At 50.5% G+C, this 11,927-nt stretch overlaps 1 protein-coding gene across 1 annotated transcript; it reads left to right on the forward strand.

Annotated features, from left to right (window-relative positions):
- Positions 1–4,302: 4,302 nt before the first annotated feature.
- LOC136959535 (WW domain-containing adapter protein with coiled-coil-like) lies at positions 4,303–11,611 on the forward strand. The gene is made up of 13 exons (XM_067253901.1): positions 4,303–4,558; positions 4,851–4,884; positions 5,863–6,064; positions 6,599–6,684; positions 7,081–7,196; positions 7,287–7,384; positions 7,649–7,909; positions 8,783–8,905; positions 10,094–10,245; positions 10,343–10,434; positions 10,578–10,752; positions 10,981–11,108; positions 11,320–11,611. Exons 1-13 carry the CDS (start codon positions 4,518–4,520, stop codon positions 11,387–11,389), a joined length of 1,578 nt encoding a protein of 525 aa, XP_067110002.1. The 5' UTR covers positions 4,303–4,517; the 3' UTR covers positions 11,390–11,611.
- The last annotated feature ends 316 nt before the right edge of the window (positions 11,612–11,927 follow it).

Raw genomic sequence — 11,927 nt, forward strand, 5'->3', positions numbered from 1 at the left:
TCCTCCACAACAAACATGGCCGCCGGGATGGGCTGCGATCTGCTGGGAGGCGACCTGGACTCCGTGTTCGGGACGGGGGTTTACGTGGCCTGTGACGACGTGGCAGACGACCTGGAGCCCTTCGAGCACCGGGTGGGAAACCCCGAAGGGCCTCCCCTTGACAACCGGGTCGTCAGGGCGAGGGAGGCAGCCCACTCTGAGTCGTCCGACACGGTGGCGGACTGGATGACTGTCCGGGTCAGTGTCTCTCCTCACCATCATTTATGATTTTGATGTTGATTAATTGAAATTATTCTGATCCATAGAAATGTGAGTCTCCAAATGTGTACATCTGCAGTGACGTGTGTTTTGGTGTCTGTATATTCCTCTCACAGTCGAATTCCAAGGAGTCATTTGGTCCTGTCAACTCTCGCACACGCAGCCTGGACAAATGACCTCTCACCTCCGACCTGTGGCAAGGTCACCTGACTTACAGAGACTCCGCCAGAGGGTCACGATGATGGAGAGGAGTTGGGAGGAGACGAGGCAGGAGAAAAGAGAGAAAGGAGAGAGAGAGAGGCCCTTCCCTCTAAAGCTGGCATGTCTAAAACTCAAACTGTTGACCCCGTTCAATGGGACGGGTACAATTTAAAGTGGTTAATGTTTATTGAAATGACTACAAATTTCCGGAAGATTGTTTGTAATAATCAAAAGGTTGAGGGAGGGTTGCTGTGATTTCAATATTGAAGATAATAGTTGTAGATGATATTAGTTGTTTTACAGTCCCGTAGTGTAGACTCCCCTTGAATTCTGGGCCTCAAGTGACCAGATTACTGGTCTGCGTACGTCCAATAGAATCTCTCTGAAACTGTAAACAGGAAATGTGTTCTCAACTCTCATCACTCTACCCTCTCACCTTTAGCCAATCTGCGTTGAGGAGTGTGATAAGTCATGGTGGTTAACAGACGCTCATATCCATACCGATGTATCAAGTACACATAGAAGCCAAATGTAGAAATATAACTGCCTCCATTTTAAATAACATCAGGTGTGCTTGTGACTGACTTCATTACACTGGTCCTCTTGAGGCCAGTGATGAGGTTCCACCCCTTCCAGCCAGATGCCCCACCTCCTAAACCATGAAGCTCCACCCCTTTAGCCAGCTGCCCCACCCTCTGATGCTTGAAGCTCCACCCCTTCCAGCCATCCACTCTTCCCCTAAAGCATGAAGCCCCACCCCTTCTAACCAGTCACCCTGCCCCCTACAACACGAAGCTCCGCCCCTTCTAACCAATCACCCTGCCCCCTACAACACGAAGCTCCGCCCCTTCTAACCAATCACCCTGCCCCCTACAACACGAAGCTCCGCCCCTTCTAACCAATCACCCTGCCCCCTACAACACGAAGCTCCGCCCCTTCTAACCAATCACCCTGCCCCCTACAACACGAAGCTCCGCCCCTTCTAACCAATCACCTTGCCCCCTACAACACAAAGCTCCGCCCCTTCTAACCAGTCACCCTGCCCCCTACAACACGAAGCTCCGCCCCTTCTAACCAGTCACCCTGCCCCCTACAACACGAAGCTCCGCCCCTTCTTGCCAAAGTACACACCAGGGTGGACCCTTACATCCGTGCTTGGCTGAGGACAGCAGTTTGGACCTGAACCTTCTAAGAGTAGGACTGGTCATCGAGACGACGGCTGTGCTCATGTACTAGACTGACTCTGTGCGTATATTATGGGCTGGGCTGGGTTAGGCTCGGCCATGGTACATTGTGGAGTCTACAATACTACTTTTGGCGTGTGTTTTGAAGCATGGGGTGGGGTGAGGGGGCGATAGGAAGGTAGGGCAGGTTCCAGGCACCCAGGGCCGCCTGAGCAATTTAAGTTGATGAATAATTTAGTTGTTTTGAAGTGAAGCCAAGCGTAGTACTGTAGTACAGTTATTATTCATGTCACGTTAAAACCCCCAGAGCAGGAGCTTTCCGAACTCTCACCTCTCGAACCTCAAATCCTCTTAAACCCTCTCAACAACCACAAACCAATAGCCCAGCTCAGCCCCTAAGCCTCCGTCCACACTTCCTGAAGAGCTGGGCTGGCTGGAGAGACGCCAGCCACGTGGGGATATTTCCAACACAACTCCAGACACCCAGAGAGCCATGTTACCGGTCACTTACACCCAGCAGACCCTTGTGAGATCTACTCAAGGCTCCGGGTGAGGGACTAGGGTCTGGATTGGGATTAGGCCGGATCTGCTTCTGAGTGAGTGGGTGCTTCTAAACCAGAGCTCTCCAGCCCTGCGCCTGTGAGAGCCAACTTCTTGCAGGGTTTCGCTTCAACTCCAACTAACCCGATTCTGATACTAATATTCTGGTTGACAGGCTGAATCAGGTTTGTTTCAGCAGTGTGTTGGAGCTTAACCTCCTACACCAGGGTAGTTTAGCTTTCCAGGAACAACACTGGAGACTCCTGCTCTAAGCCATACTAACCGACTGTAAATACAACTTTTTCCAGTGCAATACCAACCAGAGCCAGCAGGGGGCTGTTGGTAACAGAAACACAGCAGTGTTTCTGTTACCATGAACACCCTGAACGCATCAAAGGTTGAGATGTTTAATAATGACCAACCTTGCATACAAGTGTAGCTTAAATGTTCATCCGTTGAGATGTCTGTGTTGAATCCTCACATATGTGGTTAATACTGCCTCAGCCTATACTGTGTAAAATACACCACTGGCCGGCTTGGTACAAACTAAGTGTTTTTTTTTCTAAAACTGCAGTTCAGCGTAATGACACAGCAGATGAATTCTTATCAATAACAAGTAGGCCTACATTTCCTGTACAAAAATTGCATGAGAAACATCTGCTTCGACGCATAGATTACCAGAAAACACACAGCTAAATGGTCATGGTAGAGTAGCAATGCAAGTGAATTTTTATTTTGTAACAAATGAAAAACAACGTTAAAAAATGTATCGATTCTGTGTTTGGGTGTATGCGCATCGTGGGGTGTGCAAGCCGCGCACAATATAGCCTAGCGATGTTTTCATACTGTTTTCTATATGTATTTCATGATTCTACATGATTCTACTTAAATGATCATCAAAATATGTTTTGATGAAGCACATGGAGAGGAACTTCCAGCCAGAAATAGCTGTGCGATTGGTTTAGAAACCAAGGTGTTCGTTAAAACCATCTCCTCTGCTTCTAGGCCTAGTGAGCATATAGGCCTAAGTATCGCTTTCCTTAGTTATAACCTTTCGCAGACAAGAATTTCTAAATTATTACCACAAACTGAATTGTCTCAACTTAACTTTTCAACTTGTTACACTAGCACCTGGAGAACTCGCTTCCGACTTTACTTTGAAACCACACGTCACATCACTTCCTTTCCAGGTGTTAGAATAACGATCTCCGGAGTCAGGGACTGCAGCACCAAAACACTTTGACAACATTCCAAATATAGACACTTCTAGAAGACAATGATTTGGCTTGACAGACAAGGACCTAGCCATGCAGACAGACAGACATCAGGCAGGCGAGCAGACAGACAGACAGACAGACAGACAGACAGACAGACAAAAAGGCAAACAGGGAGACAGACAGGCAGACAGACAGGCAGACAGACAGAGTAGAACAAAGTATGACATTTAAACTACGAAAGACACATTAGGAGATCCTGTAGGCCTACAGAAACTCCAACATTCATCACAAAGTCATTATATCTACTAGGTATATATAATACTTGTTAGATTACGTTCCCAGTGCACATGACCATATAGCATATAGATCTTTATGTTTTATTTTGTGTATGTGTGTTTTATGTTTTATTTTATTTTGCACTTTGAAGCCCATTGACGAGAATAACAAGTATACTCTTTTCTGTGAATGGTGTTGTAACTGTTGTGTAATTTAAAGTGTCTGAACAAAAAGTTAATAAATTATTCCAACAGGACCGCCCAGTATGTGAGTGTATCAACGGCATTAATCAAATACCCTCCATGTTAAAATAAGAGTATTTCATCCCAATTCAGCGCAACATATTTTCCCAACTTTACGTGAATCGTTTTGTTTTGAGACACTGGACTTTATCACTGATACACAGAACATGAATATGATGTATCCTACGCATCTCAAGTTGATGCACCTGTACAAAACTACATCTTTGCGACTTTTTTTCGACATGGGAGTATCCCGGAAACAGCTAGTTATGAACGCGGGGGCGGGGTTTGCAGTGCTACGTCCACTGTCTGCCTCCACAGTCTCCACGGCAGCCTACTCAGTACCCCGGCCACAGAGACTTTGCAGTCTAGACCAACAAATGATGCTACGGCTTGGGCCTTCAACATAGCAAGCACTGTCAAAAAGCTAGTGCTAGCTGGCTCTTTAGTGAGCTTGCATATCAGCTAGCTAGCTAGCTAGTAATATCTCTGAATTTCGTCCACATCGACCAGCTAGCTAACTCGAGACCCAAGAAGCATTGTAAGCTAAAAAAGCCAGTTCACCCTAACGCGCATACACACACATCAACACGGCATTGATGGTGATGCATGCAAGTAAACAACCAAGACTCAGCGATGGGTAAGATAACGGCGATAACTAGCTAGCTAAATATTGAATATAAAGTTGAAATTATTAACTTGGTTACTTACCTGGCTAGCCAGCCAGTTATTGGCCAATACCGGACAGCTAACGTACGCTTTTAGCTAACAGACTGCGCTAGCTAGCTAGCTGGCTATCTAACGTTACGTTAGCTGCAGAGTTCTGGTGATTTACTAGGGAGCTAAACGCTGTTAGCCACTTCACTTGTTAGCCTTGATGTTATTATACAGCTCGATGTTTGTGCTAAATCATCTTATTTATTTATTTGCAGGAGCAACGACCGAAGGGACTCGCAATCCTACCAGGTAACATTAGTACAACTTGCGTAGTAGCAATGGCCAGCACAGCAGGTATAGCGACTAGCTTGTAATGCTAGCCAAATTTAGGCTCCGTCTATTTGCTGCAACGTTCCGTCAAACGTTATTAAATGTACACAAAATTGACAGGCTAACGGTGATCCTTAAATATAATCTAATTATATGAGTTTTAGATTTGTGTGCAGCAGTTAGAATATTCCCACACGGTTTAGTGGTTGGTTGAGTCAACTTGGAGCCAAACAAGGAAGGACTGTATTTCAGGAAATAGCCTGAACCGGTAGTGGCTAGCCGGCCACAGACGGGCCAAGCTCGTAGTATCAATCCAACTCCCGGTAACCTTTTACCGTATCTAAATAGCTAGCTAACGGTGATAGCTAGTTCACGTTAGATAAAATATTAACAACAGTGTTCGTTGAAGCTAGCTAGCTTACATTTAACGTCCCATTTCGTAATCTAGATCCTCAAAATGATTAAAACTTGAGTCTCCTGTTGTAGGTTTGTCATGTAATGGGAATTGATTCTGCAGGCACAATTTGAGAACATTAACGTTGTTTAGAACCCCAACCTTGTTCAAAGAACGCTTAGCATTTCCAAAGTTAACACCATTATCCATGCACCGGTCAAGCACACCTCCACCCTCACCCCCAAATCTAATGTGCTCTCCTGATATAACTTCTGTATGTTTGTGTGTACCTGTGTGTGTGTATTTGTGTGCCTGTGTGTGTGTGTGTGTGTGTGTGTATTTGTGTGTCTGTGTGTTTACCTGTGTGTGTTCCTGTGTGTATTTGTGTGCCTGTGTGTGTGTGTGTATTTGTGTGTCTGTGTGTGTGCCTGTGTATTTGTGTGTGTGTGTATTTGTGTGTCTGTGTGTGTACCTGTGTGTGTGTACCTGTGTATTTGTGTGTATTTGTGTGCCTGTGTGTGTGCCTGTGTGTGTGTCTGTGTGTGTGCCTGTGTGTGTCACAGACCCATAAGTCTCAGCCAAAGCCAAGCCAGTCTGCCACCCTTCACCGTCATGACAAGCTGCGAGACGCCTCCTCTGACCCCACACCGCCCTACAAGATGCAGCGCCGCTCCCAAGACAGCCCGGTCGCCCGGCACGGCGCCGACGCCCCCGGCCAGGGCAAGCCGAAGGCCTCCCACGCCCTCGGCAGGGTCAAAGATGGCGGTAAGCTGGCGTGCATAAGCCTAGCGTGCGTCCGTCCTATGAGAGACGCTCCGAGTGAGTGCTGGAACTCTAGTGACTTAGGGAGTCAGGTGGCTGAGCGGTGAGGGAATCGGGCTAGTAATCCGAAGCCAGTTCGATTCCCGGTCATGCCAACTGACGTTGTGTCCTTGGGCAAGGCACTTCACCCTACTTGCCTCGGGGGAATGTCCCTGTACTTACTGTAAGTCGCTCTGGATAAGAGCGTCTCCTAAATGACTAAATGTAACTCTGGAAGAATGAGGCCTGGTTAGGTGACATTTAGTTGACTGGCACTTTGTAAATGTAGGGGCGGGGAAAGCTCGGGTTAGAGGACTTGATAGCAGCTCGAGGTCGCAGGTTCGAATCATCCCTCGAGTGTATTATTATTTAATGTCCCTGATCCAGTGTTGGAAGTGTCCCTGTTGTAGGGCTTCTTGCGGTTCTCTTGTTGTTTACCGAGGCCTCGTCCTCTATGGACGTGCTGGTGGATGTTCTGACTGCTGAGTTTGGTTTCAGGGACCAGTACCTCTCCTGAGGAGAACAACCATACCTCCCATCACAGCTCAGACTCTCACCCCAGCCAGAACAAGTCTTCAGACAGGGTGAGGCCCACAGCACGTCCTCACACACACACACACACACACACACACACACACACACACACACACATCCCCCAAGCCCTAAACAAGTTTGTATAATCATGCCGTTATCCTAAAAGTAATCTGATGAACGTTATTTCTCTTGTCTTCTGTCACTGCTTTTTCCTCTTTTTCTCTTTACATCCTCCACCTGTCCTCTCTCTTCACCCCTTCTTTCACCTCCTTCTCCTCCCGTGCCTCTCTCCTTCCCGCACCCGTCCTCCATCTCTCTGCCTCTTTTTATTTTCTCTGTTGACCTCATCTTCCATTTTATGCTCTCTTTGTTTCTCTCTACCTCATCTCTCTCTCTCTCTCTCTTCACCCTCTCTCTCTCTTCACCCTCTCTCTCTCTCTCTCCAGCCTCACGAGCCAGCAGATGACTGGTCAGAGCACATCAGCTCGTCTGGGAAGAAGTACTACTATAACTGTAGAACTGAGGTGTCCCAGTGGGAGAAGCCCAAGGACCTGCTGGAGAGGTAGGCCTGCACCTCCCTCCCTGTCTCTGGGCCTACACACCCCACTAGCTCTCCCTCTAGGCAGAAATGTAAACGCGTGTTTCTGTCCAGAGAGCAGAGACCGAAGGATCCTGCCAAGATGGCATCCAACAGTTTCCCTAAGGACCGGGACTACAGACGAGAGGCCTTGCAGGACGGAGCCACAGCAAGTAAGTGTGGGCAGGAAGCTGTTGGTGTACGGGAACTGTAGTCTTTTAAGGTGGGGGGGATCTGAGATGACTACTATAGTCAACCTAGCTTTTTGTAGTGCTTTTGTTAGGGTGGTTATGGCGTTTTGTGACGAATCGTTTGAGATGGTGGACGTCCCACTGTGGTCAGGTTCTTCATCTGACCCTCTCTCCCTCCATCTCCCTCTCCTACCCTCCCTCATTCCGTCTCCCTCCCTCTCTACCCCCCCCTCCCTCCCTCCACAGAATCCTCCTCAGGAGGAGACAAGCCTTCCTCCCACACTGCTTCCTCCCAGTCCTCCTCTGCTCCTCAGGGCCTAAACCCCGCCACCGGCCCCTCCCCTTCCACCTCCACTTCCTCCTCCGCGTCCCAGCCGTCCCCGGCTGTCCAATCGCAGTCGTCGGCCCTGCTCCAGGACCCCGCCCTCCTGCGCCAGCTCCTCCCAGCGCTGCAGGCCACGCTGCAGATGAACAACGGCAGCGTGGACATGGCCAAGATCAATGAAGGTGAGGGGCTACATGCCACGGCAACGCTATAGCAACGCCACGGCAACGCTATAGCAACGCCACGGCAACGCTATAGCAACGCCACGGCAACGTTATAGCGATGCTACGGCAATGCTATAGCAATGCCACGGCAACTCCGTAGCGTCGCTAAACTACACAGCTTACGGTGCGCCGCAGAGACTGGAACTGGCAAATGAAGTTTTATTTTTTTTGGTGGACTTGCTGACTGAGGGTACATTAACTGTTCCCTAAAGAGAGTTTGGTGTGCTGAGAAGGCAGATATTGTTCACCAGGTTGTGACTAAGCTCTTCCTGTATGATAGCGAGTCTGACAGTGTGTGCGCTCGTTATTAAGACTCAAGTCCCTAGACAGACCTGCAGACGAGGACCAGTCCTCCTTGAACACAAGCATCCTGACCGCTGGCCTGATGGCACTGGATGAGAACATGCTGTAGTTAGTATCTGACCCTGCTGGAACATGCTGTAGTTAGTATCTGACCCTGCTGGTTACTGGAGGTGGAGATCTTCCAGTGAGAGTCTGTCGGGGGTTAGTGTTTGTTGTCCTGGGTGGGGTTTGACTGTCCAGAATCCAAGACCGAAATACTGACGTCTTTACACACCAGTGGAGGGGAGGGTCCTCAACTGTAGTTGTCGACTATTAATTATTTGTAATGTTTTTTTTATGTATGTCGCTAGACTGGTTAGATCATGTCCATCATGCATACTGGACATAACATTAAACTGTCTTTCTGAAATGTTCTGAAGATGCTTGGTTGTTTAACACTGCTTATGAAAACCACGGTGTCACTCACAACTCTTTCTCTTCTCTCCCCTCTCTCTCTCTGGCTACGTGTGTGTGTGTGTGTGTCCCCAGTTCTAGCAGCAGCTGTGACTCAAGCTTCCTTACAGTCTATGCTTCATAAGCTCCTCACTTCTGGACCATCAGCTTTCAACATCACTGCTCTGCTTTCCCAGGCTGCCCAGCACTCCAACCAAGGTACGGCCTCCACCCCTCTGTCCCTCCACCCCTCTGTCCCTCCCCTCCACCCCTCTGTCCCTCCACCCCTCTGTCCCTCCCCTCCACCCCTCTGTCCCTCCACCTCTCTGTCCCGGCCCTCCACCCCTCTGTCCCGGCCCTCCACCCCTCTGTCCCGGCCCTCCACCCCTCTGTCCCGGCCCTCCACCCCTCTGTCCCTCCACCCCTCTGTCCCTCCACCTCTCTGTCCCTCCCCTCCACCCCTCTGTCCTGGCCCTCCACCTCTCTGTCCCTCCACCCCTCTGTCCTGGCCCTCCACCCCTCTGTCCCTCCACCCCTCTGTCCTGGCCCTCCACCTCTCTGTCCCTCCCCTCCACCCCTCTGTCCCGGCCCTCCACCCCTCTGTCCCTCCACCCCTCTGTCCCTCCCCTCCACCCCTCTGTCCTGGCCCTCCACCCCTCTGTCCCGGCCCTCCACCCCTCTGTCCCGGCCCTCCACCCCTCTGTCCCGCCCCTCTGATTCTGAACCTGCATGTTATCTGTCAGCAGCAGCCTGTCGTGTTCTGAACCATGTTACGCTGCTAACAGGGTCTGTGTGATTCTGACTACCTTGGAGTGAGGCCTTCCTGTTGATAGACTCAGTGTGTGTGAGAGAGGGAGTGTGTTTGTGAGAGAGGGAGTGTGTGTGTGTGTGTGTGTGTGTGTGTGAGAGAGGGAGTGTGTGTGTGAGAGAGGGAGTGTGTGTGTGTATGTGTGTGAGACGGAGTGTGTGTGTGAGACAGAGAGGGAGTGTGTGTGTGTGTGTTTAGCACCTTGTTTGAAGAGAGTATCTCTTTCTCAGTCCATTATAGGTAGCTTGGTTGCTCACTTTTTAAAAAGGAGTTTCTCTTCCTGAGTCTCGTGATGTGTGTGTTATCCACTCCTGTTTGATGAGATGATGTTGTCCTGGAAGCAGAGTTGCTCTCCTGTTGTGAACACATCTCTCTCTCTCCTCTAACTGGGAGTCAGGTGGCTGAGCGGTGAGGGAATCGGGCTAGTAATCCGAAGGTTGCCAGTTCGATTCCCGGTCATGCAAACTGACGTTGTGTCCTTGGGCAAGGCACTTCACCCTACTTGGGGGAATGTCCCTGTACTTACTGTAAGTCGCTCTGGATAAGAGCATCTGCTAAATGACTAAATGTAAATGTAACTCCCCCCCTCCCCCCTTCAGCCCAGCCGCCCAGCCAGTCTCCCCTGTCCCTGAGCTCCGAGGCCACCTCACCCCGGCCCTACATCTCCCCCAGGAACGGCACTCCTCAGAGCAACCTCCTGGCTGGCCACAAGCCCCTGCTCTCCATGGCCCCCGCCGCCGCGCAGCCCAGGGTGAGCCCCCACTCTGTCTGGTCACATGTCTGGAGTGTGTCGTATGAGTGGGATATGTTGCATGATTATGTGTAATATATGGCCCCTCCCCCCCCAGGTGACCTCATCGTCAGGTAAGCCGGGAGCAGCATCCTCCCAGCCCCCACCTGAGAAGAGACCAGAGGACCCCAGGACTCTGCTGCAGAGGAGGTAACCCTGGCAACCTGCTGCCTCCCTCAGCTCTATCTTACTGCTGTGTGTCTGAATGTTGACCAGGTGACAGCGCTGATCCTGATTCCCCACTCTTCCTGCTGTCCCTCAACCTCTCTCTCTCTCCAACCCCCTCCCCCCAGTAGTCCCTCCCCAGGACCAAACCACGTATCAGCGGCAGGATGCCTCCCGGCCCCGCCCCCCTCCTCTGCCCAGGGCCACGCCCCCGGCTCCTTCACCCCCACCCTGGTGGCCCACTTTGATGAGAAGCTCATCAGACACGTGCAGGGCTGGCCGGCAGAGCACCTGGAGAAACAGGTAGGAGGGGGAGGGGAGGGGGAGGAGAGGAGGAAAGTGGAAGGTTAACTGGTACTGTTTTATAAGAATTTGGTTTGGATATTATTGAAAACTATCCTTTATCTTCCTCCTCCACTCTGCTTCTCCTCTTCATTTCCCTCTTCCTCTCCACCTGTGCTCTCTCCTCCATTCCTCTCCACCCCCCCCCCCCCTCTCTCCTCCCCCCCCCCCCCCCCCCCCCCTCTCCAGGCGTCTCGGTTGCGTGAGGATGCCCACAACATGGGGAGTCTATACATGTCTGAGATCTGCACCGAGCTCAAGAACCTGCGCTCCCTGGTCCGGGTGTGTGAGATCCAGGCTACGCTGAGGGAGCAGAGGTGAGGGGACACCACACACACACACACACACACTACACACACACTCACTACACGCTCACACAGATACACTCACATACTACACAAGACCACATGTGCACACAACAAAAACGAACTGCATAGTACCTGTCTGTCTCTCTCTCTCTCCCTCTCCTAAATGATCTCTGTTGTCTCTCTCTCTCCTAAATGATCTCTGTTGTCTCTCTCCCTGCAGGATCCTGTTCCTGCGGCAGCAGAGTAAGGAGCTGGACAAGCTGAAGAACCAGAACTCCTACATGGTCTGAGTCTGGGGCCTGCTGTGTCACTTCCTGTCTGGGCTGGAACCACACAAACACACACATGTATACACACACACGCATACATATACATACACGCAGATCACACACATACACATACATAAAAATCTTCAACATTATACAAATATAAAACCTACAGATCACACCCCAGACAGACTGACAGACTGACAGACGGCCAGACAGACAGACAGACAGACAGACGGCGAGACAGACAGACAGACGGCGAGACAGCTCTGGCCTGCCTGGCCTCAGCTTTCCCTTCCTGGGGAGACAGAGAGGATGGGGCTGGGGGCGAGAGAGGGAGACGAATGCCTGGCCCCTCTCTCGCTGACCATGAACATTGGGGCCCTGTCAGTGTAGCGCTCTGTGCTAGCTGTCCATGTTGTATAAATTGTTCCTGTGAAACTGAAGTTGTGGTTGGAGAGGCGTTTATGGATGGAGGGATAGAGAGGGAAGGGAGTCTGGCCATGCTGCTAATGAGCAGGTGTGCCCACCAGATCCTGATGAAGAAGACTTCCTTCTCTTC

This window comes from Osmerus mordax, chromosome 16 (assembly GCF_038355195.1).
Source record: "Osmerus mordax isolate fOsmMor3 chromosome 16, fOsmMor3.pri, whole genome shotgun sequence".
In the NCBI taxonomy this organism is placed as follows: Eukaryota; Metazoa; Chordata; class Actinopteri; order Osmeriformes; family Osmeridae; genus Osmerus; species Osmerus mordax.

Excerpts from the sequence above, each read along its gene's own strand:
- LOC136959535 (XM_067253901.1), top strand. The coding sequence starts at position 4,518 with ATGGTGATGCATGCAAGTAAACAACCAAGACTCAGCGATGG. Across the intron at positions 4,559-4,850 it reads CAACCAAGACTCAGCGATGG|GAGCAACGACCGAAGGGACT; the intron begins GTAAGATAACGG and ends ATTTATTTGCAG. Across the intron at positions 11,109-11,319 it reads GCTACGCTGAGGGAGCAGAG|GATCCTGTTCCTGCGGCAGC; the intron begins GTGAGGGGACAC and ends CTCTCCCTGCAG.